General features: G+C 41.6%; 3 protein-coding genes across 10 annotated transcripts in view; 1 reads left to right on the top strand and 2 right to left on the bottom strand.

Annotated features, from left to right (window-relative positions):
- Positions 1-11,701, bottom strand: part of pkn1a (protein kinase N1a) — a 68,781-nt gene extending 57,080 nt beyond the window's left edge. Inside the window, exon 1 of the mRNA XM_085459743.1 lies at positions 10,886-11,701. Coding sequence (XP_085315869.1) covers positions 10,886-10,906 — 21 coding nt within the window. The 5' untranslated portion in view covers positions 10,907-11,701. The remainder of the gene's footprint in view (positions 1-10,885) is intronic.
- A 2,103-nt stretch (positions 11,702-13,804) lies between these two features.
- Positions 13,805-19,645, top strand: lg6h19orf67 (linkage group 6 C19orf67 homolog). Of its 6 annotated transcripts, none has more exons than XM_085459737.1 (8): positions 13,805-13,869; positions 14,158-14,291; positions 15,859-16,036; positions 16,108-16,252; positions 16,763-16,863; positions 18,044-18,217; positions 18,322-18,462; positions 18,539-19,645. In XM_085459737.1, exons 2-8 carry the CDS (start codon positions 14,195-14,197, stop codon positions 18,660-18,662), a joined length of 960 nt encoding a protein of 319 aa, XP_085315863.1. In that variant the 5' UTR covers positions 13,805-13,869; positions 14,158-14,194; the 3' UTR covers positions 18,663-19,645. The 6 variants fall into 6 exon arrangements, with proteins under 6 accessions (XP_085315863.1, XP_085315864.1, XP_085315861.1 ...); XM_085459738.1 differs by having other exon boundaries at positions 13,816-13,869; positions 14,155-14,291; XM_085459735.1 differs by having other exon boundaries at positions 13,824-13,906.
- Positions 19,618-25,380, bottom strand: part of prr36a (proline rich 36a) — a 29,279-nt gene continuing 23,516 nt past the window's right edge. For 2 of the 3 annotated variants that reach the window (XM_085459733.1, XM_085459734.1), the window contains exon 6: positions 19,618-23,509. In XM_085459733.1, the coding sequence (XP_085315859.1) occupies positions 22,533-23,509 (977 nt within the window). In that variant the 3' untranslated portion in view covers positions 19,618-22,532. The remainder of the gene's footprint in view (positions 23,510-25,380) is intronic. The other variant, XR_014920908.1, reaches the window with a different exon arrangement.

Genomic DNA, 25,380 nt, shown 5'->3' with positions numbered 1-25,380 from the left:
AGTCTGACTTCTGGAAACTCCAGCATCAGCCTGTTATCTGTTTCTACAGCGTCACCACATCCCCACAGACCGTCCCCACACACCCTTTCTTTTGTCCTAAACCACACGTTTATGTCAAATCACGGCAGATCTGCAGTGTTGGAGACACAAAGCAAACAAGTACGCACAGACAATACAAAATTGTTTCTGGTAACAGTATTTCCACTTTAGTGCTATATAGCATTTCTGTATTTGCTGGTGTTTTCTTCTCTTTTTGGCAACGTCTCTAAAAGCTGTACATCCTTCTATGCAAAATCTGTGATGGTATTTTCTTACTTTGCTTGCTTTTTTGTCCATTTTACAGTATTTTCTTGACCCGCGGTGTACTGAACTCTCAGCACCACTTTCCAAATGTGTCCAGTCGACCAGATTTCAACCTGGCAGTGAGGCTGGCTTAAACAGAAAAAAATGATCAGCATATAAGAGCAATTTTGTGACTACTTGCTCAATAAACCCACATTTGTGCCAGAAACTCTGTTTAAAAAAGGTCAGATAAAATAATAACTGAAGAAGCCATCTTTTTGTTTAATAGGAAGCAAATCCCCCGGCTGCCCCATGAGGCTCACTCATACAGCACACAGCGAAGCATGCCCAGCTTATTCCATTAACTGATGGTGTATTGCTTTGTTCATGGACTGTTTACCAGCTGCCCCCCCGCTGTGAGGAAAATCACCAGGATTAAATTTCATATTGTGTACAGGAGGATGAGAGCATCGCTCGCTTAAGGACGGCAGCATGAGAGACAATCAGGGTTTGTGCAGGCCTGCACTTTGTTCATCAACATTCATGCCTAATGCTTACTATACAACACATAAAACACTCCATTTCCTGATTATTTCTCCTCAGAACCAATCAAAACTCTAAAACTGCATCAGCTTAAATCTCCAAATATCTTATCCTATTAGAGGAAGAGCGCATTTCCCTGAAACACTCTCCCTCCGGCAACACCAGAGATTACAGCATAATGCTCTCTGTTGATTTATTTTTCCTAAAAACAAAGGTCTCTGACCTTTAGACGCAAGCTCAGCGTTGGGTTTTAAATGCACCACAGTTTAAGGCAGACTAAATTATTTGGTTTATTTGCTATTCGAGTTCTTTCAGAAGGATTGTAACCTACACTTTAAAGCACAAATCCTTAGGATAACATCACAGCAGCCATGCATTCAGTTGTCCGTCCCAATTCCCTGATTGTTTCAGCAAAGACTGAGTTTGTTCTAAATATATAAAGTGTCCTCTGGTAGGTTCAGAGACAGTTAACGTAACTGAGTGGCTGTTTAAACTGCACGGCAGGACTGACCGATGAGGCTGGGATCGATGTATGTGTCCCGAGGGGCCCTGGGCACTGCCATAATGAGGAAGGGGTCAGGGGTCGAGGTATGTCGAGTGCAAGGTTGCTGGTTTTGACAAGCCAGGCCGGGACCCAAATGAGCACGAAAGTGAGGAACTACTGCCATCGTATAATGAAACTTCAAAGACTTGACATTAAAAAAAGAGGTGGTATCCAACTTTAACGGATGCAGATGTGAGGGCAGAACTTCGGCATCTGTGGCCTGGCCTCATGCGACGAAAAACAGCCACAGGCAGTGAAATGTCTGTTTCATTTATGTTTTAACTGAGTGACCCGCCCTGAGCCACTCACTCCTGATCACTCCGGCCCTCCCAGTTCTCACCCAGAAAGCTGGCGGAGGTTAACTGGCCAGGGGTGATAGGTGATGTCACAACAGTGTGTGAGCTCAGCCTCGCTGGCCTGTGTGCGAGCGTCTGGGGAGAAGGAGGGGTCCATGCGAAGCTGGAATGCAGGGGTACATCGCTATGAGGTCATGGGAATTATGGGATGTTTGCACAGAGGGAAGGCAAGATGTGAAACAAAGATAAAGAAACAGGGAGGGGAAAAAAATCCACGGACAGGAACGCCAGTTTACAATAGCTGCTGCGGCTCATCACATCTACCAAGCACACAGGCAGGCTCTCAGTTTAAGAAAAACAAACACCTCCACCCCTCCACCCAAAAAACTATTAACAGTATCGGACTTTAATACCTTGCCTGAGGGTGGGCAGCTGGGCTGGTTGGTTAGTGAGGGTGTGGTCACTAACACGCTCCAACAAGGATGAGGAAAATAAACTCATAGTGAACTGAATGTGATCTGGGCTGCTACTGTCAGACAATGCAACCTATTGTACCGCTGCGGCCGTAGAGCCTCATCATCAGCACATCGCCCCGTGGCCCCTCCTCTTCCCTCCACTGTTGTGCCCTTGCAAAACTTTGCCCCCATCTGAAATGCTCCTATCAGGGCACCAACGATCCAAGCAATGAGCCAGTGCTATTAAAGCTCTTATTTTGTTTTCCCATCAGTACCAAACATGTAACTTACTGTATGAAAACACCCCATTTTTAGACGCTGTTAAAAGACTGATTTGCCTGCTAATGAGACGTTTATTGGCTCTTATGTGGTTCCTTTACACTCATTTCAACAGATCAACAAATTTGAGAAGTGAGAGGGACAAAATTATTTAATGCATGACAAAACTGAGAAGATCTTTGGCAGGCTGCTATAATAGGGAGAGCAGAAACAGAGCAACTGTAATAGTTGACAACAATCACACCCCATCTTATCTTAGAGACCCAATAACACAATCTCACACCAATAGAGCATTTTACTCTCCATTGGTGTGATATTGTGAGCTTACCTGTGGTTCCTAGAATATTTAGTAGAATGGGAGACAGACCCTTCAGATCTCAGGCCCCTCTTCTGTGGAACCAGCTCCCAGCTTGGATTCGGGAGACGGACATTATCTCTACTTTTCAGATTAACCTTAAAACTTTCCTTCCTGGTAAAGCACATGGTTAGTGCTGAATCAGGTGATCCTAAATCCTCCCTTAGTTTTGCTGCATTGACAGGTACGAACTGTCTAATGTTAAAATGCCCAACTCTACAGGATCAAAAAGCAGGTTTAGAACCTGGTACAAAACAGCTGTTTTTTAACTCTATGTGTAGCTTCTACCCTTAATAACATCTCTACTGTTCCTGAAATTATCCACCTGGATACTGGAGTTAGGGGCGTCACCACATTTTTGACAGATGTTCCAACTCAAACCACCACATGACACTAAGAAGTCAGTGCCTCAGTTCTGATGACAGTTTTTATTAGTCTGGCTCTCCAAAACCAATGTCTCACACCATGGTGGCTACATCCATGTTTTATACTTCCTATGATTGAAACATGGATTATGTGTGGTAGAGGAATAGCGTTGGTGGGCTTTTAAAACCTCATTTTAATCATCGTCAAACTGGTTTGAATTGCTAACGCTTCTGATGACACTCATTTGACCTTTGACTTCTCAGTAGAAACAACTAGTGTTAATGGTTTTGTAGATGCTATAAAATTCCACGAAGGTCAGATGAGATTAGGCAGACATGCAGTAGAGCTGGTAGGAGGTTCTGATCATGTGTTACAAGCCTAAAAACAGAAACATTCATGCGAGTGAATACATCACATGATAGGGAGTACATGACCCCATTAGTCCACATTGTTTTATTAAACTGAGAGGCCTGCTATGAAAATGAATGTGGATATTAATTTCCTCTCAGAGTCTCCGGTTTCTCAACAGTTCCTTGATGCGTTACTGTGGATTCTGTCTGCCTACATGGCCACGGGGCTGAGAAAAGTCTATTTTGTGTGCATAACTGTCTCCTTACGTCATTGTGAGGCTTATGGGAAGCTCTCCTATGCATTCCCTGGAGTGTCTGACTCTGTGTGTGTCTTTAAATATTAGACCTGAATGTGTGCTCATGTAAATTGTGTAAAAAAAAAAAGAAAAAAAAAAAGAAGTTTGTCATTAATGAACAAATACAGGATTTTCAAAATTTTCCACGCAACAGATCCATCCACATACAAGAAGTGACACATCTCCCCTCGACTCCACTATTGTCCGCCTTCTAACCTTCGCAGGGAAGTGTGACGCAGTTGGATTCAGGCTTCTATTGGGGCTGTTTCACATGGTTTTCCTGTGGGGGCAAACAAGCGGCACACCAGGGGAAGGTTGTAGAGCTTCACTGCCTGCCTCTGATGTACAAAAATGGGAACTTAAGAGGGGAACTCCAGGAACTTTACACATCAAGACGTGTTTGCAGGACTTGTGGAGGAGTTCTGCATATCTGAACAAATAAATCCTTAGAGAGGTGATAAGATAACTCAAGTTAAGTTACTTCAGTCTGTGTTGGTTAAAGATGAAGATTGAAAATGGAAACCCCATAAAATAAAAAAGAAACAGACTGATTTATGCATCAACTAGGAAGCCTGGAGACCTGCCATGTCCTGACTACACAAAGGTGTTTTACTACCTAGGACAAAAGCTACAAACTTTAAGGTAATGTACCTCAGTAGCCATTAGAAATAAGGCTCAAATATTACATGTGTCTGTTTGAAAAAACAAGTGAAGAAGTTTAAAAAATAATAAAGAAGAGGGTTAAGGGCAAAAATAAACATCAATGAAATCAAAAGAAGAAAATAAGACCTTTGCCATGACTTGATACAGTTCTTATGTCTACTGACTACTACATAGATTTAGTCATACGAACAGCTTCCCTTAATACACTGGAAGCAGGAAAAAAACTAGTATTTCTTTGTGTCATACAATTAGTGCTGAAGAAGTTGGACAAGTGCTGAAACCCTGCATCAGCACATATAAGGTAAATTTAGAGATGAATGCCCCGCAGACCGCTTCCAACTGATGCACCCGCTCCATGAAAACATGAGGAAGTTCCACCAGTACATCATCATCAGCTCCTGTGGACAAAAGGGGGTTTCCAATTCTGCTGAAGCGGTTGCCACTTAAAGTAGCCTCTCCCTTTTCAACTTTACTGGAAAAGATCAAAGACCCAAGTCCATGTCTAGATCTCCTTCTGTTTTCCTTCTTTTACTGACCATCCTTCTCCATAGACTCCAAATCTCCTGAGACCATGATAAAAACAAAACATGTACACAGCAGACCAGAGAAATATCAAACTGCTCTTAGTGCTGCTGTTTGCCTCCTGATTATTGGAGTCTTGCGATATTCTTAGAAAGAAAAACATAACCACATCTTTTGTGGGAGGCAGAAAAAACATCTGGCTTTAAGCTGTAGGCGCTCTCATTAGGTGGTTGATTCAAATTTACAAATTCCAATCAATGGCACATCTCGCACATTGGTCAGCGGAGTAGGGGAACCAAAATTAGACCTATCTGTTTGGCATAGTACAGAAAAAATCTATGCCAAACAGACTGGGCAGATAGTTGTTTACCCGGTGAGGACGTCTGACACAGAGTGCGTGTATTGGCACTTTAACGTCAAGGACAACGAGGCTAGAATTGGTTAAAGAGGCAGAAAGCTTTTAAAAGCAGTCACATAATACGGTGTAGTCAAGCAGCATAATTAACTGGGCTCATTTTCCTAAAGACACATGCTGGTGCTCATAGCTTCCTGACACAAATAAAAGGGGGAAATCTAATAAAGTCGCTGTCTTTGTAGCTAACAGTTATTCTTAGACTAGTCTCTTGATGAATTAGACTTGATATACCAACGCAAACATTTGAAAGTTCTTTTCCTAAATGTTTTGTATCCAAATCCCTTTTTTCCTTGGAAAATGCTTTATCCTTCAAACCAACCTTTACTCTGTTGTTTGTTTGTTTCCCTTCTGGCTTTGAGTAGTTTTAAAGGAGTACTATTGTTAGAAGCCTTAAAAGTGACATGATCGTAATACAAAGAAGCAATTCTCTTGTACTTACTGAACTTAAAGAATTTTTTTAGCTTTTCTTTTTGAAAGGAAATTGCAGAAACAGTTTTACATGCTGTAATAAAACACTGAAAGCAACACATTAATTAATTCATTTAATGGGATATGACATTACAATCACAAGACAAATCTCTTGACCATAGATCTGTGATAAAGATACGTGTAGCAACTTACACACTTTAGCAACTTTACTTACTGTTTAATTAAATCAATTTAGTATCCATACCCCTTTCCATCAATTTATCATGCTGCTTTTTTAAATTTCCCATCTCACAAACACAAGCTGCTCTGACTGAATGGTATCTTTACCCGACCAGACCTCTCGGACTGTGGCACCCAGCCGCTATCCAAGCCACATAGCATCAAATCCCTACGCCCATATAGTGAACCCCTCTGGCCTGGCTGTTTGATGGGACCACAGGAACTCTGTATTTGGCAGACTAACAGTCTCTTGTTTTATTCCTCTTTATAGGGGTTTCTGAATTGGAAAGTAGTCTTTGGGGATTTAATCAGAATAGCTACATGAATGTTTCTTAGATGATGTGTCTCAGGCTTCTCCTACTGTGGGCAGACTCAGTAAGGACACAATGGAGAGAGCATGTCTCTCAGCTCACTTGGAAATACTTTAGTATGTCAACAGGAAGGAGGCGAGGAGGTGGCTCTTGGCATCTATTAATTGGATGGTTGGTGGTTCCATGTCTGGCAAGATCCTAAGCTCAAGTTCCTCTTCCATTCATCCATCAGAGCGTGAATGTTACACAGAAAGCACTTAAGAATATAAAAAGTGCTTGTAAGAATAGGTGAATGACATTTGTTGTGTGAAGTGCTTTGAGTAATAAAACAGAAAAGAGCTATAGCTATATCCTATTGTAAAGTGTCCTTGGGTGACTTGAAAGGCGCTCATAAATAAAATGTATTATTATTATTATTATTATTATTATTATTATTATAGCAGAACCAGTCCATTTCCCATTTACCTCCTGTAAAATGTGGATAACCACCTTTGTGTGATTGCTTAGCCTGATGATCCATGTTAGTGTAAGTGAAGCTAGTTAAGAGAAAAAGCTGTCTTGGGTTTATTGAACTTCCCTCATAGTACAGGCCCCATGAGCAACAACCTAGCTACTGGAGGAAAACTACAAGCTTTGTCACCAGGTAACCCTCAAAATCCAGTGAGAGCACGAGTTCTCATGTGTGCCTGCATCCATGAATGCGTTTGCAGATCAACACACCTTATTTGGTTATAATGTACTGGAGGGAAGTGGCAGCATGGGTGAAATGACAGAATGTGGGCAAACAACATTTGAGTTTAGTCAACACTTTATGGCAACAGGAACTCGTAGACTTGCACACTGGTTATAAATTTCATATTTCATTATTATTGCAAGGAGCCCGTCTGTTCTGGAGCTATCACCTCTATTATCTTCTTCATCTTCTGTATTTTCACTTGCATACGTTCCAAACCTCTAATTACAGAGTAAACCAATGCCAATTTTTCAGCCGTGAATAATTGGCATTAACGTTCCTAAATTACAAATAGGAATTCAAAGTAGTAGACAACCTGTACACCGACGTCATCTGCGTGACGACACGGACACACCCATTTCTCAGCTGCACGCAGCTCCAGGCTTGTACATCAGCTGACACACAGCTCTAAATGTCAACAGCTTCTCAAATCCAGTGTGTATGAATCTCATAAAACTTATCTGCCCCCTTCATGTTCTTCAGTTTCAGCCTAGATGACTTAAAGCAATTAACTCATTACCTAAACGCCACTTCAGGAAATCATGTTTCTCTTTAACTCAGCACACACCTATTCCCTGTAAATGCAAACTAAGCACTCCTTCCTGTTTTGCTAAAGCATTCACATTCAAGTGATGCCTGAAGGCAGCTGGAAATAGTGAGTGTTGTTTTACAGCAAACACCAGTATTGTGCCTGCATGCACCTGCCTTTCCTATATACAATGGCGTGTCCAGCGGGGTGGCCTGGGGGGGCACAGGCCACCCCCCCAACCAGACTGGCCACCCCAGGTGCCACCCCAAAGGCAAAATAATAAAATTCAATCAAATATCAAATGTCCGATTATGTTTTCACGGTGACGCTCAGATATCCGAGTGTAAGTGAATGCAGCATCGGCTTCTGCGCTATGTGCATCACGTTAGCAAAGGTAGGAGAGCCAAGCGCGAAAGACGGCACTGCAGGAAACAATTTTTCGGTGAAAGAAAATGAGGACAGAATAAATGTCCCGGTAAGTAATATTAAGTTTGTTGAGTTTAGTAAACTTCGGTGAAATTAGAATACCAAGGAAAAAATAACACTTAAAGAATTATTGCAGCCGTCGAATATTTCAGACAGTATGCTACTGAGGGCAGCTAACATAAGAGTTATGAGTTATAAGATGTAATCTAAGTCGTAACATTGCTGTATGGAGCTGCAGATTTGGTTGCAGGTTAACATAGCTGGACTGGCCATCGGGCTTATTTGACTTATTTTTTATTTTTTTTTTTGTAATGGCATGAACAATGAGAGGTGGTGGATTGGCCAGATGCAGGTCGATGTGTAGAAATAACTCCGTTGTTTGGTGGTGGCTATGGTGGGGCTTCCACAGAGGCCAGCAGGTGGATGAGGGAAGGGGAGGCAGGAGGAGAGCCCCGAGGCAGCCGCCAGTCCGAGTGTCAGGTGAACTGAACTTCAGGTAAGAAGTTATGACCTGCAGTCTATCTGGGTCAGATATAAACCAAGTTTAGGTGGAGTTTATTTTCATGTTGCTGACTTTTTACTGTCAGTTGCAATAACTCATACTGCGTTTTAGCCAGCTGGGTGGGTGCTATGATGTTACTGATAGTGAACTTTATTTTATTCATAAGGTTAGTAGAGTTGCCAACGGCTCCTTAAAAAATGGAATGGTCCCTCATTCAGAGAAAATATTACACGTTTCGTATTGAGCTGAGAAGAGACGCAGTTTGTCCCGAACTTTAGCTAGAATGGAAAAAAGACACAAAGCTGGATTTATTCTGTCTTTACGCTGCACAGCTGCCTCTTCTTCTCTCATTCTCTCCCCTCCCTCTCCTGTTTCTACTTCAATCATGAAACTGATCAATGATCAGCTGATCGGCTTTTCTCTCTCATTTATTTATCGCCCACTTTGCGCCAGAAAGAGGAAACCAGCGGATGTCGCGTTAAACAACAGCAGCACGTTTAAGCTTGATCAGCTGTTGTTAGAATTTATTTAATATTAATTTCTAGTATCAGCTGATGTTTGCTGGAGCCACAGCTGTAAAGCTGCTGGTCATGATGTCGGTTTGGATATGTGGTGAGAGGGAAACATGAAGATGAAACCAGGAGATGTCCTTACTGAACCATCAGAGCTGAACAGGTGATGGAGAAACAGGTTTACCTTTTAGGTGACATGAATGAGTTGAAGGGAAGTTATCAACTGTTTCTGAGAGACAAATAACATCAGGATCCTTTTTTATGTAGCTGACAGCTGGTAACTGTGCAGGGGCGGGTCTAGGAAAGTTTTGCCAGGGGGGCATGTAGGGCATTAACAGGGAAAGGCACAAAGAAATACTTTTCTTTCTTATTCTCATTTAAAATACCTAGCTTTTATTAAATAATTATCTAAACCTTACAACCAAAGTTTTTATCTGACGTAAAATGTATAGAAATCATACATATACCAACAAGACTATACATCACTGTCACAACAGGGTTTGTTTTCAGTCAAAGTCTTTATGGCTTTAATACCTGGTGGGTCGGTCTGTAGTGAAAATGCCCAATTCTTTTGTCCCAGTCCAGCCCTGCAGGTGAATACTGGCAGTGTCACCATGCCAGCTGACTGTATTTCATCATCAGCCAGTGTTGTTCTTTATCAATATTACCAAAGTTTACCATAAGGCAGCATAGAAAGTATTTACTTGCTTTCAGGTTTTATTCAAATGTTAGTCTTTTCATTTGTTTCCCCACTTTTTTCCTGTTTCAAAATCAAACACCAGTTTGTGAGAAGATTATCTTCTTTTTTAATAAGCAGATAAAGTTTTACATTGGCTAATTTGTCAATTGTATGTTAAAAATGTTCGTATTTTAATATTCAAAAATGTTTTTGCCCAAAACATATGTGCACTATATGTCAGTAAAAATACTATGTAAATATTGATGTCCTTGACTGCTGAGTAAACACTGACAAAGCACTGATTGTATCTCTTGTACTTTATCAACGCAGTATCTAAAAACTTTGCACCGTAGTGGTTAAAATCTCATTCTAATAACAGTTAAAAGTGCATTTGGTTATTAGGTTTATAGGATTATTGAATTATGGTTAAGGGTTGGTAGAATTTTTTTTTAAACATTATCTGCCAATTAAATCTGCCACCCTTCTCCAAATCTGTGCCCCTACCTGGCCCCCCCAACAAAAATTTTCTAGACACGCCACTGCCTATATACACACACACAACACTATGAAAGCAACAAAGCTTTGGACAAAACAAGCTTCACCAGGTCACAGCAAACAGCCAAACAAAGCAAGGTGCAGGAGATCTCTGCACAAGCTCTTTGCAGGACCAGACAGTGGACCCATCATACATTATTAACAAGAAGCAAACTATCCATTTCCACTTATACTGACAGGTTGTTGGTTCTTACAGTGTGGTACGGGGGCCACTAATGGCCTCCAGCACCAAGCCACCACCAATAATCAATTAAGATAATAGCAATCACCAACTACTAATTTTTCACCAAACAATTGATTGGGAGACTCGAATGTCAGAATGAGCTCATGTTTCTGAGCTTTGGAAAACCCATCTTAGGCTCTAAGATCCTGTGGAAATTTGTGCCAAATTTTAACAAAACATGGGTCAGTTAAATCCACTATTCTCGTTACATTTGTAGGGGGAAACTTTCTATAAAAAAACAATACTGCTTAACTTAAAAAGTTAAAACAGCTATTTTGGCTTCACACAACTTGTGTCAACAGAAATGTCTGGATTTCAAAGGATGAGTATCTGTGAGCCAGTTTTGGCTTTATTCAGACCACGTTTGCAGGCTTCAGGACATCCAACTTGATAAAACTTACTTGAATGGAGTCGTTCGCCATGGCTGTCCCTGTTGCTGCCTTCAGTCCGTGCAGATTCACGGACAACTTGTGCACATGTGGGGATTCGGCCCACAGATGAACGCGATGTCTCCTTTCTTAAGACAATAAAATAAGAAAAGATACTCGTATAGGCCTGCGAGTCTTATCTCAACTTCAGGCAAATGTGTAATAACACAAAGGCAAACAGTCAAGGGGTAATCCGCATTGTAGGTCCGCCTGTGGCCGCGCCTGAACCGATCCACCCTGTGTTGTTTAACCAGCGTTAGCCCCCACTCCACTCCACGAACAATCAAAACGGCTCCACCGTGTGTGCGCGTTTTAACAAGAGACACAAGTCATTCAGATAACTGCAAACTACTGAGCTCCGCAGTCATTCATCACCATCCTCTTCTGTGAGTATCTGCCATTCAACAGCTAAAAATCCAGCAGCACGTCCCTGCTGAACGGTCACATCCACAGCCGACATGAAACCAGAGGAGATCCCCCGTCTTCCCTCTCCCCAGCTCCCGGTTACATCCGTGAACACGCCTCACAGCCTCCTCTCTCTTATCACATGCCTTACAAGAAGAAAAAACCCGCCTGTCAGTCCTTCACACAGCCGCAAACCCAGGACAGCGGGAAGCTAACCTGGGCGTTACACATCCCACTCTGGGCTCAAGTCAAAAAACACCACAAAAGAGCTCCTTCTTTGTTTTGCCGCTCGAGATGGACAGCCTCACCCGCCGTGAGACATCCAGGCAGCGGTTAACTGACGGCAAAGCGGCAGCACGCAACACTTGTACGCGAGACCCCGGCCGCGCGCTCCCGACGCCCTTCCAAATCGACCGGGCTGCTCATTGGTCCAGAGCGGGGCAGCGGGGGCGCGCAGGATAGGTCATGTGACATGCTGCAGCGCTGCTTGTTACCTTGTAATGAACCAACTGTTGAATTTGTAAAGCACGCAGAGCCTTTACCTGCCTCATGGTGATTCTATTCAGTAAATACACACAAATACATAAACAAAATAGATCTACATCAGTATGTACAACAGCCTGTCTCACCGAAAAATGAAGAATAACAACCGCAGTACAACTTCAGCCTGAAGGTACCTGATTATTATATATTGTTTTATAAATAATATTAAATGGAAACTAACACTCCTGTCGGCTAAAGACAGGAAACTGAGGCTAAAAGTTGCACAGTCTCACCCCAAATTATCTGGGCATCAGAAAATTTGGATGAAATTTGCTGGTCTGACGAGTCTTATTTTCTGCTCCAACACCCAAACGGTCAGCGTAAAACAACATGAAACCGTGGATCCATCCTGCCCCTTATCAACAGCTCAGCCTGGTAGTGGTGGTGTAATTTTGTGGTGGATATTTTCTTGGCACACTTTGGGCCCCTTTGTACCGAAAGAGCATCATTTAAACACCCCAGCTTACTCCAGTATTGCTGCTGACCACTTCCAGCCCTTTATGACCAAAACTACAGGTCTCAAGTGTCTGAAGACAAGTAATTTGCCATTGGAACAACACATAATACAGATTATAACACACCATTAGCCATCCCACTTTCACGTTTACATCAATAAAGAAAAACCTTGCCTTTGAAAAGCCATAAAAAAACCCAGATTTACAGCTATGGAGGCCCACCTGTTTAACAGGCTGATACTCTCTCATTGAGCAGAAATGTTAATAATAATGTAATACAAACCCTGCGTGTGGGAGAGAGAAGCTCATGACAGGGTCAGTTGATGTTAGGGTGGTGTGAGTGGGTGTCTGTGTTAGATTTAACAAAGATAAACTGATGCACATTTGCATATCTCATTTGCATCATGAAAATCTTTCAGCGGGGGCAGAGGACAAGAGCAGGGACAGAGGACTCACATACCATATCCTAAATATATGTTAAATGTGTAGGCTCACAACGATAAACTTAATACAGCTGAGTCACCTACGGTCATCAAAGAGCTGACTCGAGCAGTGAAAGGCAGCAATAACTCATGATAAGGCAAACAGATGTCTGTAATAAACTGTTAAAATTTCCACACAGATGTTTTAGTCCAGTTGTTCTGAGGGGTGGAGTTATTTAGGTTATGAAAAACTTTTCTTATCTCGGTGATATCTGCTAACAGAGCACGGCATGATGGTTAATCTCTCTCTGTATGAAGGAGGGACTGAAAACAAAATTAGGTGTATTTGCACAAGCTTTGAAATGCAAGCACTAGTTTTATATTGGTATTTGTCATATTGGCTGATATCTGCCTATAAACAAATGTTTAAAGAGGACCTATTAAAATGTAGTGTTTTCAATTTGTTTTCATTATTATTATTAGTAGTAGTAGTATTTAGGTTTCAGTTTAGTTTAGTTTCAGTCATTTTCCAGAGCCGCATTGAAAGTTTCACTTTAGTTTTCAATTGTAGAAACTGTTCATTTTCAGTTTGATTTGTATTAGTTTCAGTGTTAGTTTAAGATTTCCCCCAATTTCACAATAACAATAATTCAAATATGTGGCATAAAATCAATAATAATCAGCTATCATTTGCTCCAGCGCATCTGTTTTAGCATATTTGTGCTGCAGGAGAAAAAGAAAAAAAAAATCGGTTTCTTTCTGCCACAGGGAAAATAATGAATTAAAAAATTAAATAAAAGTTAAACCAAGTCTCAGGGACTTGAGTCAAAATTTTCAGTTATGAATTAAGTATCTCGAAAGTTAATTCGGAATTTCAAGATATCTTGAAATTTCAATTTATTAGGTGGAAATTTTGACTCAGAGACCCATTTATGTGGTTTTGTTCTGTTGCTTTTCAGTGTCAAATAAAAAATTAAATTTAAAAATAAAGAAAAATAAAGAAAACGCACAATTGCAGGCAGTGTAAAATCGTGAAGCTTATAACTTTACGTGATTTATTTTTTTTATTTACTTTTTTGTTGCTAGGCAGGGACCTTTGACCTTGGACAAGAGGCTGACGTGCAAAAGAAGGGTAACGGCTAACAGCTAAGCTAGCGAAGTTGTTAATGGTAAACGCCGGCTCCCAGTAAACGTGCTAGTGAGCTGGGGCGATCCCAGCATAACATTTAACAATCATTTTCGTTAATTCTAATAAAAACAGTATTTTGCTGCCAAATTTCACTTTCTTTTCGTGTTTGCGTCTCATAGCTAGCTAGATCGCTGTGTTATCGTGAATTAGCAGGACGTTAGTAAAGAGTTCACTCGTGATGCCTGTGGCAAAGCCAGAAATGCTTCTCTAATGTAGTTTGATTTTCAGCAGCTGTTCAGTTAACGTCCACTTGCCTGCAGCGGGAAGCATGTCGGTCACTGAAGTGTCAGCATCAGGGCAACACCTGGATCTGGATCTACAGGATTCAGACGGCAAGGACCGTCTGCAAATCGGCACATATACAGGTCAGAGGGTAGAAGACACTGTAGTACATGTCAGTGCAAAAGAAAATTGGCTGTTAGGAGGAGGATGAAGAGTGGGCAGGTGGCTGGTCCGGATCACATACCTGTGGAGGTATGAAGATGTTTAAAAGAGAGGGCACCGTTTAACACCGTTTTGGAGAGTTAGAGGAAGAAACGGGGAAGAAGTGGTACTTATTTTCAAGAACAAAAGTGTAAGAGCTGTAGTAACAACAGAGGGATAAAGCCGATGAGACATACTATGAAGCTGTGGGAAAGAATCGTTTAAGCTAGTTTAAGGAGAGAGGTGGCAATCGCTGATCGCCAGTATGGTTTAATGATGACAAAGAGCACTACTAAGAATTTGCTGTCGGTGCCTTGATAGAGGATTACAAGGCTGGCCAGCAGGACATGTATGAATACAGGTGTGTGGTAGGAATAACAGATGGATTAATGAGGAGGAGGTGGAGGTATGCTCTGGAGAGAAGAGGAATGAAAGTCAATAGAAGCGAGACAGAATACATGAGTCTGAGGTGTAACAGTGAAGATACAAGAAGGACAGTAAGTAAAGGTAGCTGAATTGAAATATCTGGGTTCAACCATCCAATTTAATGGATAGTGCACAAGAAAGGTGAAGCAGACAGTGATTGGAGGGTGGAGTGGGTCGAGATGACTGTTTGGAGAAGCAGAAAGAGTGATAAAGTTGCATTATGGTAGTGAGACCTGCTATGATGTATGGTTTGGAGACGCCAGCATTAGCAAAATGACAGGAGGCAGAGTGAGCAGGAGAGATTAGAAATGAGTGCATTAGCTCAGTTTGAGTAGTTTGGACATAAAGTTAGAGTCAGCTGATCGATACATGAATTTGTAGGAACATCACGGTTACACATTTGTTTTAGTGTAATCGCACCACAAAAGTGATGTAGAGACTGGAACACAGGAGGCTGTATAAAGAGGTGTTTTACCATCATCTGTTTTCTATTATGTTTTAATTTATGTGGGTATAGCACATGTGCACCATTCATTTTATGGTTTAGTAAAATTCTTTTAAATGTTTAGTAATAAATATAAAGTGAAAAATGGTTTTGATCACAGGCGTGCATGGTTTTTCTCCTAAAAAAAATAAAAAGTAGAAAATGAATAAATAATGAATCGGAAAAAACATAATACTAATTCAAGAAAAGAAAACCAATTTTAAAAAAACAACATAAAATGTAAATAAACATCTAACAACCCTTTTAATTTACTGTTACTTTTATTTTTCTTTCATAAATTCATAAACATTTGAAGAAACAAACCAATCAAAATGAAATCGTTCCAGTCTGATCCAAAACCCTGTAAATTGATGTGGTTTAAACCTACAGGAGAACATCAGCCTCTCCATCATGTAGTAAACAGTATGGAGACGTTTTTGGTAATGGCTTTCTTTGCAGTCAGCATTACTCTAAAAATATCTCTGTCTCCAAAGTTTCTAATTCTTGTATTTCTTTTTCAGAAAATATTAAACCTTAATGAAAGAACACTGTGAAGCGATCATCATCATGCTGTTCTCTGTGTTTATGCACATGATTAGGTGTTTCAGAGGCGGAGAAGCAACTATCGTTTTTAGCTGACGTTGCTGTGGCGCCATCCTGTGGTAAATATGGGTGCTGCAGCTGCCCAGACTTGAGCCAGGTTGAGAAAAGCATCTGGCTGCAGCTCCAGTTCTTCTTGAGCAAAACAGATTGCGTACTTGACTGCCTCATCCAGGGGTAGGTTCCTGCTTTGTTGCATTCATTTTGGTCATTTCTCTGTATCATGAAGGTTTTTTGTGTCCTGGCAGGCAGAAGTGTGTAAGCAGGGACACTGTAGTTACTGCTGTGCAGAATTTCCTGTACACCTGTCAGCCTTTCTTTAACCACCTGGAACACCTAACCAGAAGCATCGTGTCCCAAAGCAACCCTCTGCCAGCTGAGAGTTGCACAAGGGTAAATTTTCACAGTTTTATAGCATTTTTTTCCTCATGCATATGAAAAGTTTGGAAAGTTACCATGCTCAGATTGCAAGCTAAAAGGAATTTCAAACACCATAAACATTGCTGAAGTTGTAGGGTTTTTTTTTTACCCCCCACCTCTTGATGATAAACACCTGCATTTAGAAAAAACATTTGTTTACTTGTTAATTAAATTGATTTGAAAATCTCAAATAAAGGAAATCATGTAGGCAACAAACACTTTTCGCACCACTGTAGTTGACTTTGATTGGAAGCAACAGGTTCATCTGTTGAGTAGTTAAATTATGTATTTGACAGAAAGCTTATTGCACTTCATATAAGAAATGAATCCTATGTTGTTGTGGTCAGTCGCTTCAGAACAGTGTGTGCATCAGCTGTTGGAACAAACTGCCCGAGCGGAAGGTGTATCGGTGCCGTGTGTGTCTACAACTTGAAAATTTTGTGGTTTATATTTACTCTAAACTGTGTGTATGTGTGTGTGCAGCTGTTGGACTTCTCACAGCAGCTGTGTGACAAGTTGGAGCAGATGCTGCTGAGGTGTTCCAGCTACAATCTTCTCAGTTTGGATGAGAAGGAGCCCCAAAGGTGCACGCTTATGCAAACGAATACTTGCTTTTGTTTACGGTGTGTTTGTACTATGAAGCAGAATTTAGTCTTATCGAGCTACAGTTGTGGGTGGAAGTTTGCATCCACTCATTATGGGAATGAATGTCATGCTTTTAAAATTTTGAACCGTTCTTTTTCAAGAATTGGGTGCACAAGTTTGAATTTATTTTGGATTTTCTCTAAAGTCAAAAAATATAAATTAACTCACTCAAGCCCTGTAATAAGTGGAGATGGAGATTCTATAATGAACTCTAACTTGACAAGGCCAAGCCTGACTAATACACATTAACCTTGTGTTAGTGATCATGATTGACTAAAACTGGTAGTTTCTCTTTGCTGCATAAAAACGATTTGTTGGACAGCACACATTGGATTTAGAACAATGAGAAAGTCCGAGGAACTCTGAAGATCTAAGGAGGAGAATTGTAGATTTATAGAAGTCAGGAAGGTCTTCTTTTGGAGCCATTTCTAACTGCAGACCCAAACGGTCACCCACAGATGGGATCGGTTAGGATGCTCAGGAACCATCCAGGAGCCAGCAAAGCTCAAGCCTGCCATGAAACTGCTGGAGCCAATATCCAGCCAGAATTATTCCATGAGCATATTAGCGGGAATGTATGTATACTTTGACTCTGTATGGATTAGAGTCAATCCAAAATAAATTCAAACTTGTGCACCCAATTGTTACTGAAGATGTATACGGTGCAATTATTCCACCCTGGAAAAAGAACAGTTCGATTCTATAATAAAAAAAGACAAAATTTACCATGACATTCATGCCACTGATGTATTTATTTAAACTTTTGAAACTGTTACGTCATTACAAGTTATCAATGTGACTAACTTATGATTCTCCAAATCCTCATCCTCCTGTTTTTTCTGCTCATGTCCACATTTTATATCTAGTACTGTTTAGCTGTCACACATAAACCTGTAATAATTTTAAACCTCATGTGGTCACATTTCTTCCCTGTCCTACAGATTACTTCACATTTTCTTTGCACCTGCGTGCAGAACCTACTGTTGAGAATCAGCATTTTGTGATTCTTTTTTTTAATACTCCCATCATTTTCGTCTTCTCTGCACAACCCCAACACTGTGACTGTTGCTATAAACCTTTCACTCTGAACATCAACGTCTTTTGCGTTTTTGTTCCCAGCGTGTCTCAGTTCTGCATCGGCCAGAGTCAGCTCGGCCACCTGAGGCTGACCATTTTCCGTTACTGTGTACCCACGCCGTACCTCTCCCAGGTCAACACGGGGCTGTACAAACGCATGCGCTGGAACGTGGAGAAACTCCACAACGATGAAGAGAAAGAGGCAGAAACTGATTAGTGAGTCTGGATGTTGAAGCATCTCCATGTTCCGTTTCCTATTTCTTGCTCACTTTAAGTCATTAAAACTTCTCACCTTTCATGTGTCATTCCTGGGTTTCAAGCTACTTCCTGTGCTGTGAGGATTTCAGGCCACACAGAGAGGCTGATGATAGCTGCGGTCATGATGATCTGAAGGGGATCTGGTCCATTGGTCGCTGGGTGCAGGTGGACCCGGATCCCAACTCAGATGATATAAATGACTGGTAGGCTGCTATTTATGAAAACTCTGAGCTGTGTCCCCAATTAGGATTTTCTGACTCATCTGTGTTCATGTCTCAGGATCTTGTGTGAGGTCCCTCTGGCCAACTACCACAGACTCTTGTTTCTGGGTGAGGACGAGCCGTCTAGCTGCAAGGCTACAGACTCCCTGATGAAGCTGCTTTTGACTCTGGAGACAGATTAGCAACGAGCATCGTTTTGGTGCCTTATACAAGACCTAAGAAACTGTTCAAGGTTTAAAGTACGTTGAATGCAGCGTGTTGCCGATTCATCTGCATCCAGCTGATGCGAGACGTTTGAACATCTAGTTTCAGTTTGGACGTCAGAGCAAGAATTAAGTATTTGTGTGTTTCCGTGTTGTTTGCGATACGTGACCACTTCACTGGTTGGTCACAGCGACTGCATTCAGGCATGCTACTTTTACGTTCACCGCTTCATTCAGACACTCCTGCAGCAGTGATTGAGAGTTGTGTCCTGCCCCACCCAGACGGGCTGAGAGTGGACATGCTTTAACGTTACTGCAAACAATAAAGAGGCTGTTCTCTGCTCATCTGATTAACCCATATCGACATCTAGAGTCTTGTACTACTGTGACTCGGCATAAACAAATCCTACTACATTTACTTCAGTCATATTAGCATCACAGCTGTTGATGGCAGTTGACCAGGAGGCACCTTTAGACCTGAAGCTGAGCTGTTCAGATGACATCTGGAAACCAATCCTTAACCTTAAAAATAAAAGGACAGCGTCTTAAACACATCTGTGGGAACTCTGGGAAAGCGGTGCATGTCTGAAGGGGCTGTAAATAGGTCGTGTCTCTATTAGTGCACATGCCATCATATTTTAAAGTAGACAAAGCCTGTTGCGCACGAACCCTAGAATGTCCAGCTGTTAGAAGGTTCAGTGTCTTTTAGTTTGCATCTGGACATCAGAAGAGAAACTGTTCTACTTTTGTTAGCTGTAAAAACACAGAGGCGCCTGAAAACCTGAGGAGGTGAAGTTGTTCAATACTGTGAAGTTTGCATGTATGGTTTTTAGGTTGTAAAAGATTTCTGCAGAGTTAATGTCTGATGTTTTCAACATTCCCACAGTTGTACAATTTGTAATCGCTCATGTTGAGAAAAGGCAAAGTGTTATTAAAAAAAAACCCATTTTATTTACATGAAACATTGCATTGTAATAATTACACACACAATCACAGATTTGCCTACAGAAATGAACAAAGACATTACACTTCAGAACAAGCTGCCACGGTCTGGGCCTTGAGCGAGACGGCCCGATTCGGTTCATTTCACCCGGTTCATGAAGACATTAAAGGAGCACACACAGGCTTCCTTTTCAATAAATTACAAAGCAAATGAGAGCCCGACGGACTCTGAGCCCAAGTAAATAACGAAATGTGTTCAGTTTGACCTTGTAACCATTCAGCTCATTAGTTCTGTTGGTTGAACATGAAGAAAGGCAATTTACTTAGAATAAAATCTACCATTTACACTCAACATCTTTCATTCTCTATTCAATAAAAATCTAAATATAACTCTTAAAACTGCTACTATAACTCTAAAACTCTGAAGTACAAAAGTAAAGTGGAGTATCCCTTCATTACAGTGATCAGTCTTTAATGATATACCCGCAAATACTTGAAAACACACCAAGGACATAAAAAATACTGAGCGCCACGTGTTCCCCGCCTGGAGCTGCAGGAATGCAAACTTTAGAATACGCTCGAACATGTGGCGGACTCTCTGCTGGAGCCAATCGTGGGAAAGGGCAAAAGTACCGAACATCGAGTCTCAGTCTGCGGTTTAATATTCGGGTCCCTGCTTTGAATTCCATTATCAAACACAATTCGGTCTTTATGCCACTGATCCACAGCGGAAAGGCCAAGGCAGCGAGCCAAGAACTGACTCAACAGGATGTGGATGGAGGGGAGGGGCGACGAGTGCCAGATTTATGAGCCCTCCATTTAGATTCACAACTAGAAGCAGAATTAAACACAAACGGACATCAACATATGGCACTTTTAAACATCTCCTCGCACCTCACAGCAGTGTCGGTTAAACCCAGAGCTCAGTGGTTGCGTTGAATCTGCATCTGACAGCTGGCCTTAAAGCATGCAGTCTGTCACTGAAGCAACGCAAGTATGAGAACCTAAGGAAGACTTTAAATATAACGTTGGGCTACAGATCCTGCAAAAGCATTTAAACACTAACCAGTTCTGTCCATTCTAAACAATGATAATAATGATAAGAACACAAGCTTACTAAAACCTGATTCCAGTGTTTCAAAGGGGTTGCACAGACCACAGGTTGTACTGACCTTTGGTGAGGAAATGCGATCTGAGCAGCTCAGACTGACATCATTTCCTTCATCTTGTCCTAATCTAACGATTTCTTTTACCTCAATCTGGAATAACTTACATTAAAATAGGACAACAGGGACGTCTAGGCCTCAAGAATAACTAGATTTGAACGGGTAAAAATTTAAAACACTATAAGGAATTGAATTAAGTGCAATCTGAGTGTGTTCCCACTTTTACCTAAAGTGATGATGATGCATGTAAACACAAACAAATTAACAGGTATGGCTTTGATTTAAAAAAAAAAAAAAAACAAACACCCACACAACAAAAAAAAAAAAAAAAAAAAAAAAATTCGCAGGTTCAAGTGAGGAACAGTTTGCCTTACTGGGATCAGCAGTTGCTGTTTGGCACTGTGTGCGCGTGAGTACAGAGATTCAGCAACAGTGTCCAGTTCCACCCTGTCAGTCAATAGATGTGGTGCATGATGGGAGTCTGTTAGTGATCGTATGGTTTCAGGTGTGTGATGTTCTAGTGTGTAAAGTTGGTGTTTAGAGTTGTGCGAGAGGTAAGTGAGGTGCTGAGTTTCAGCGTGCGGCGTCAGGTTGTGCTCATCTGCTTGAGTTTCATCGGCAGAGATGAAGCTCGGGTTCTTCGCCTGCAGAGTGAGAGGCTTTCAGCGGAGGCTCTCAGGCGGTGTCACAGCTCAGGTCCTGTTCTTCAGTCTTGCCTGGTTTTACATGCACGTTAAAGAAGACCTAAAAATCGGGTTTGAATATCAGTCAAGCCTGACTGATTTAGAATTTTAAGACTAATGTTTGGCAATTCAAAAATTTGACATTAGTTGATTTGTTTGTTTTCTTTAAAATTGTCCTTGCTGTCCTTTCAGCTCGGGCTCTAATCTGATCCCTTTTCTCATTCAGAATAGTAAAAATAAACGAGCATAGAAATACAACCAAACATACGGTAACTGACGCTATGGATACATTTCTCTTTATAGTGTTGGCAATGAACATTTTTCCTACTTGCAGAGAAGACTTTTAAATATTTACCTAAAGACGTTTCACCTTTTCAGTCCATTTAGTTTAATTTACCATCTTAAATACTGCCTGAGAGTCTTACTCATTAACCTTTTTGCATTAATTAACAGCAACGTGTTTGGAGAACCAGCCAATAATTCAACTGTAGCACCACCAAACATTGGTAACAGTTTTGTTTGTGCTTGTTTTCACAGTACAGGAAGAAAAACCATCATCTCTGAAATTAACTCGGGGCAGTGGTTCCATCTCTTAAAAATAACATTGGTCACTTTTTGCCACAGCTCTGAATTTTAGCTGCTTTCAAAGCCCCCAGTAAGTAGACATACTCAGTAGTTTGGAAGAAAAACAAGATTCAAAGAAAGTCTAAAAAAAATAAAGAGTGCGTGGAACAAAGTCATTCGCCACCCTGGTTGGGAACCACTGATCTACAGCACCACATGATCATGGGTCTGGGCAGAGTAATACAATTTGCCTTTGTGATCCCTTCGTGTACTCTGAAAATTGCAAGTGACTTAAGTGTGATCTCATTTATGTTCCTTATCAGATTATGTAATATTGATGATGCCCAGCCCAAAATGTTTACCTCAATCCATACGGCTCTTCTCCAGGAGTGAATATCGGGAGTTTATACAGTAGACTGTTCGTCACCCTGTGGTGTGTGCATAAACTGGCAGGACTTGTGTCACGGTCCCTGTATGAATGCGTGACTGGTCCTTCAGTGGTGAGTCTCCAGCTCTACCACCGTCCACTCCCCCTGTGGCGAACTGCCCGTGGCCTCGGGGGAGAAACTACTCACGGAGGTGACCGTGGCAGAGGGAGGAGCGAGTGAAGGCAGCAGACTGGGCCACATGCTGCTCTCCAGGGGGCTTAGTGTGCCTCCTGCACCTCCTGGCAACAACAGCAGCGAGGAGCAACTATCTCCATTCAGTAGCAGGGTCTGATTAATCAGCTGTTGGACTATGTCCACTTTCTTCCCCCAGTCCAGATCCAAGGGTGGAGGCCGCTCTGGAGACTGGGAAGGGGAGGAACTTTCTCCATCCTGGGAAGGATGGTGAACGTCCTTTTGCTTAGGTTCCTTGTGTTTAGTAGGTTTTAGCTCGTTTATTTCTTCCTCACCATCCACTTCCTCTTCATCACTGTTCTCCAGGGCTTCGTAGATGGTGCAGAGGGCAGAGGAGGGGGACAGCAACACCGTCTGACCTTTGTTAGACTGCTGTAGCTCCTGCTGCCATTGCATGATTTGCTGCCTTTGCTTCAGCTCCTCTTGTTGCTGCTGCAGCTGCAGCTCCAGGTCTCTCCTCTGTCTAAGCTCCTCCTCCTCTTTCTTGGCTGCCTCTGCTTGCTCCTTTATCCGCCTTGCCTCCTCTTTATTGCGCTTTATTTCTTCTTCAGCTTCCTCTTTCTTCCTTCTCTGCTCCTCTTCCTGCCTCCTCTTCCTCTCCTGCTCCGCCTCCTCAAGTGGTTTGCTCTGTTGTTCCCTACGTTGTTCCAGCTCCTGCAGCTGTCTCTGATGTTGCTCCAGCCTGCGGAGCTGAGGGCTCAGCGCCTGCTGCTCGAGGCTCCTGGGAGGGAGGTCGGCACAGGTCAACCTCGGTGGGGTAACGCCGGCGCTGTGAGGTTTGATAATGTCATAGTAGGCTCTGGTGTATGCTGCGTGATCGCGGCGGTGAGGGTGCGGTAGTGCAGTGAAGCCTGTGAGAGAGGAAGTGGGAAGGAAGATTCAAGTAGCATGACATACAACAGAAGGTAACAGGCAGCAGGACAGTGACAGCGGTGCAGTGTGAGTACAAGCAGAAAGGGTGTAGAGGGAAAGGGCAGCCTTTAAAGGCTTGTACTAGATAAAGAAATGATGAAAGCGCTGTAAAGCCAAGGCCGAACGTCTGCCGGTAGCCTACAGCACCAAAGTGACCAGCAGTTATCTGTAATTTTGCAAGTGACAGTGTGGCATTGTCAGAGTGGTTTAAATAATTAAAACAATAATGAGAAGAAAAAAAAAAAAAAAAAATCTCAACACACCAAAACAAAACAATAAAATTGTTTCCTAAGGTGAGGTGACTCAGGGCAGTGACTGGGCCGAGGGTGGGAAATTTGTGCAGAGAGCAAAAGGTTTGTTTCGTGTTTTTCTTTTTTGTAAATATGCAAAAAAAAGCAGCCAAACTTCCTGTATATGCAATCACTATCAAATACAGTGAGACATGAACAACCAAAGAAAAGCTTACTGCAAGCTCTTGACAGTCATCACCCGTGAACAGAGTTTATAGTTAGACAACCAGTGATGCATGCAAAAGCTCTCCATGCATTTTCAGACATCCAGCATCACAAGAGAAACCAAAAATCATAGCTTGGCTTTAGAAGAACTCAAATGGAAAAAGAAAAAAGGTAGATATTGTTCTAGAGCCAAGCTATCGAGCTGTCCCCAAACACACCAATCCAAAGTAATGAGATGAAATCAACCCAGTGTGCAACACTGACATGCATAAGCTCTGTTAACATTAACACAGTGCAGCGAGAATGCTTAAAAGGGTAGTAGAAAAGAGCTGAAATAGCAACACACCCTCAGTGAACTGGAGGGAAATTGCAGTAGTAGAAGAAGAATGAGCAGAGCTGGTTCCATCGATGCCCGACGATGAGGCTTCAAACTTCTTGGCTGCTTGAGATGTGTTCGAGGGTCTGATTTAGCGAATGATCAGTTCACTCATTCAGTTTGTGATATTTAGACCATTTGATGAGTCTCACTGCTTACCAAGTCCGATTTTCAAGATAAAAGTATAACTCAAGTATGTTTCTCTGCAAGTGTATGACAGTTATTAAAAGGAGATACGTTTAATAGCAGTAATGTGAGGACTTATTATAGATACAAATCCATATATCAATGAAAAGCATTTACACGCCGTTCCCAAATGCCCACTTAAAAATAAACTGTAGAGTAGGAGGATAAATCACAGTAAAAATCTAATCTTTATTTAAAGTTTTAAGGTTCATTACTCCAAAAAGATGGACGAACAAAAGAAAAAAAGGACAGGGTACAATTTAAAGTGCAAGAAGATTAAGCCTGTGTAATGTAGGAGAGCAAACTCAAACATGAACATACAATCAGAATCTCATGATTAGCCATTAGCTTCTTAGTTCAGTAAAATGCAACAGGATAAATACACATGGAAACATCATTCCACATTTCTTTTGTTATGTTTCCGTCATTAAGAGCTGTAAACAGACAAGTCACATCCATGCCAGTTCAGGGCAGCCACAAAATTCTGTGTTGAACAGAAACCAAAACCCAGGCACGCTCACACATTACATGGAAATAGACATAGCTATTGCACATACAGGAATTGAAGCCATATGCTCTAAATGGAAATTTAATAGCAGGTTGAAGTGCCATGGTTGTCCTGTTTTTGCTCTCCGTTTCTTTTTTCCTTTTTTTGGGAGTTTAACTTTAATTACATCCACACCCAAAGATTGCAGATCAAACAACAAGAAATCTAACTGATATTAAGGGGAGACTGGTCTACAGGGCCAAAAGGAGGACAGGGTCATGATTTGGGCTGTTAGGGAGATGATGA

Source organism: Copadichromis virginalis, linkage group LG6 (genome assembly GCF_057382275.1).
Source record: "Copadichromis virginalis isolate Kocher_CV1m ecotype Utaka linkage group LG6, C_Virginalis_male_GT1.1, whole genome shotgun sequence".
In the NCBI taxonomy this organism is placed as follows: Eukaryota; Metazoa; Chordata; class Actinopteri; order Cichliformes; family Cichlidae; genus Copadichromis; species Copadichromis virginalis.
The sequence above is the reverse complement of the archived record's forward strand: the minus strand, read 5'-3'. Positions and strand labels throughout refer to the sequence as shown.

Bases quoted from the DNA above. Each gene is read 5' to 3' on its own strand.
- lg6h19orf67 (XM_085459737.1), top strand. From the start codon at position 14,195: ATGTCGGTCACTGAAGTGTCAGCATCAGGGCAACACCTGGATCTGGAT. The intron at 16,037-16,107 runs GTAGGTTCCTGC...GTGTCCTGGCAG, and splicing joins CTTGACTGCCTCATCCAGGG to GCAGAAGTGTGTAAGCAGGG. The intron at 16,253-16,762 runs GTAAATTTTCAC...GTGTGTGTGCAG, and splicing joins CAGCTGAGAGTTGCACAAGG to CTGTTGGACTTCTCACAGCA.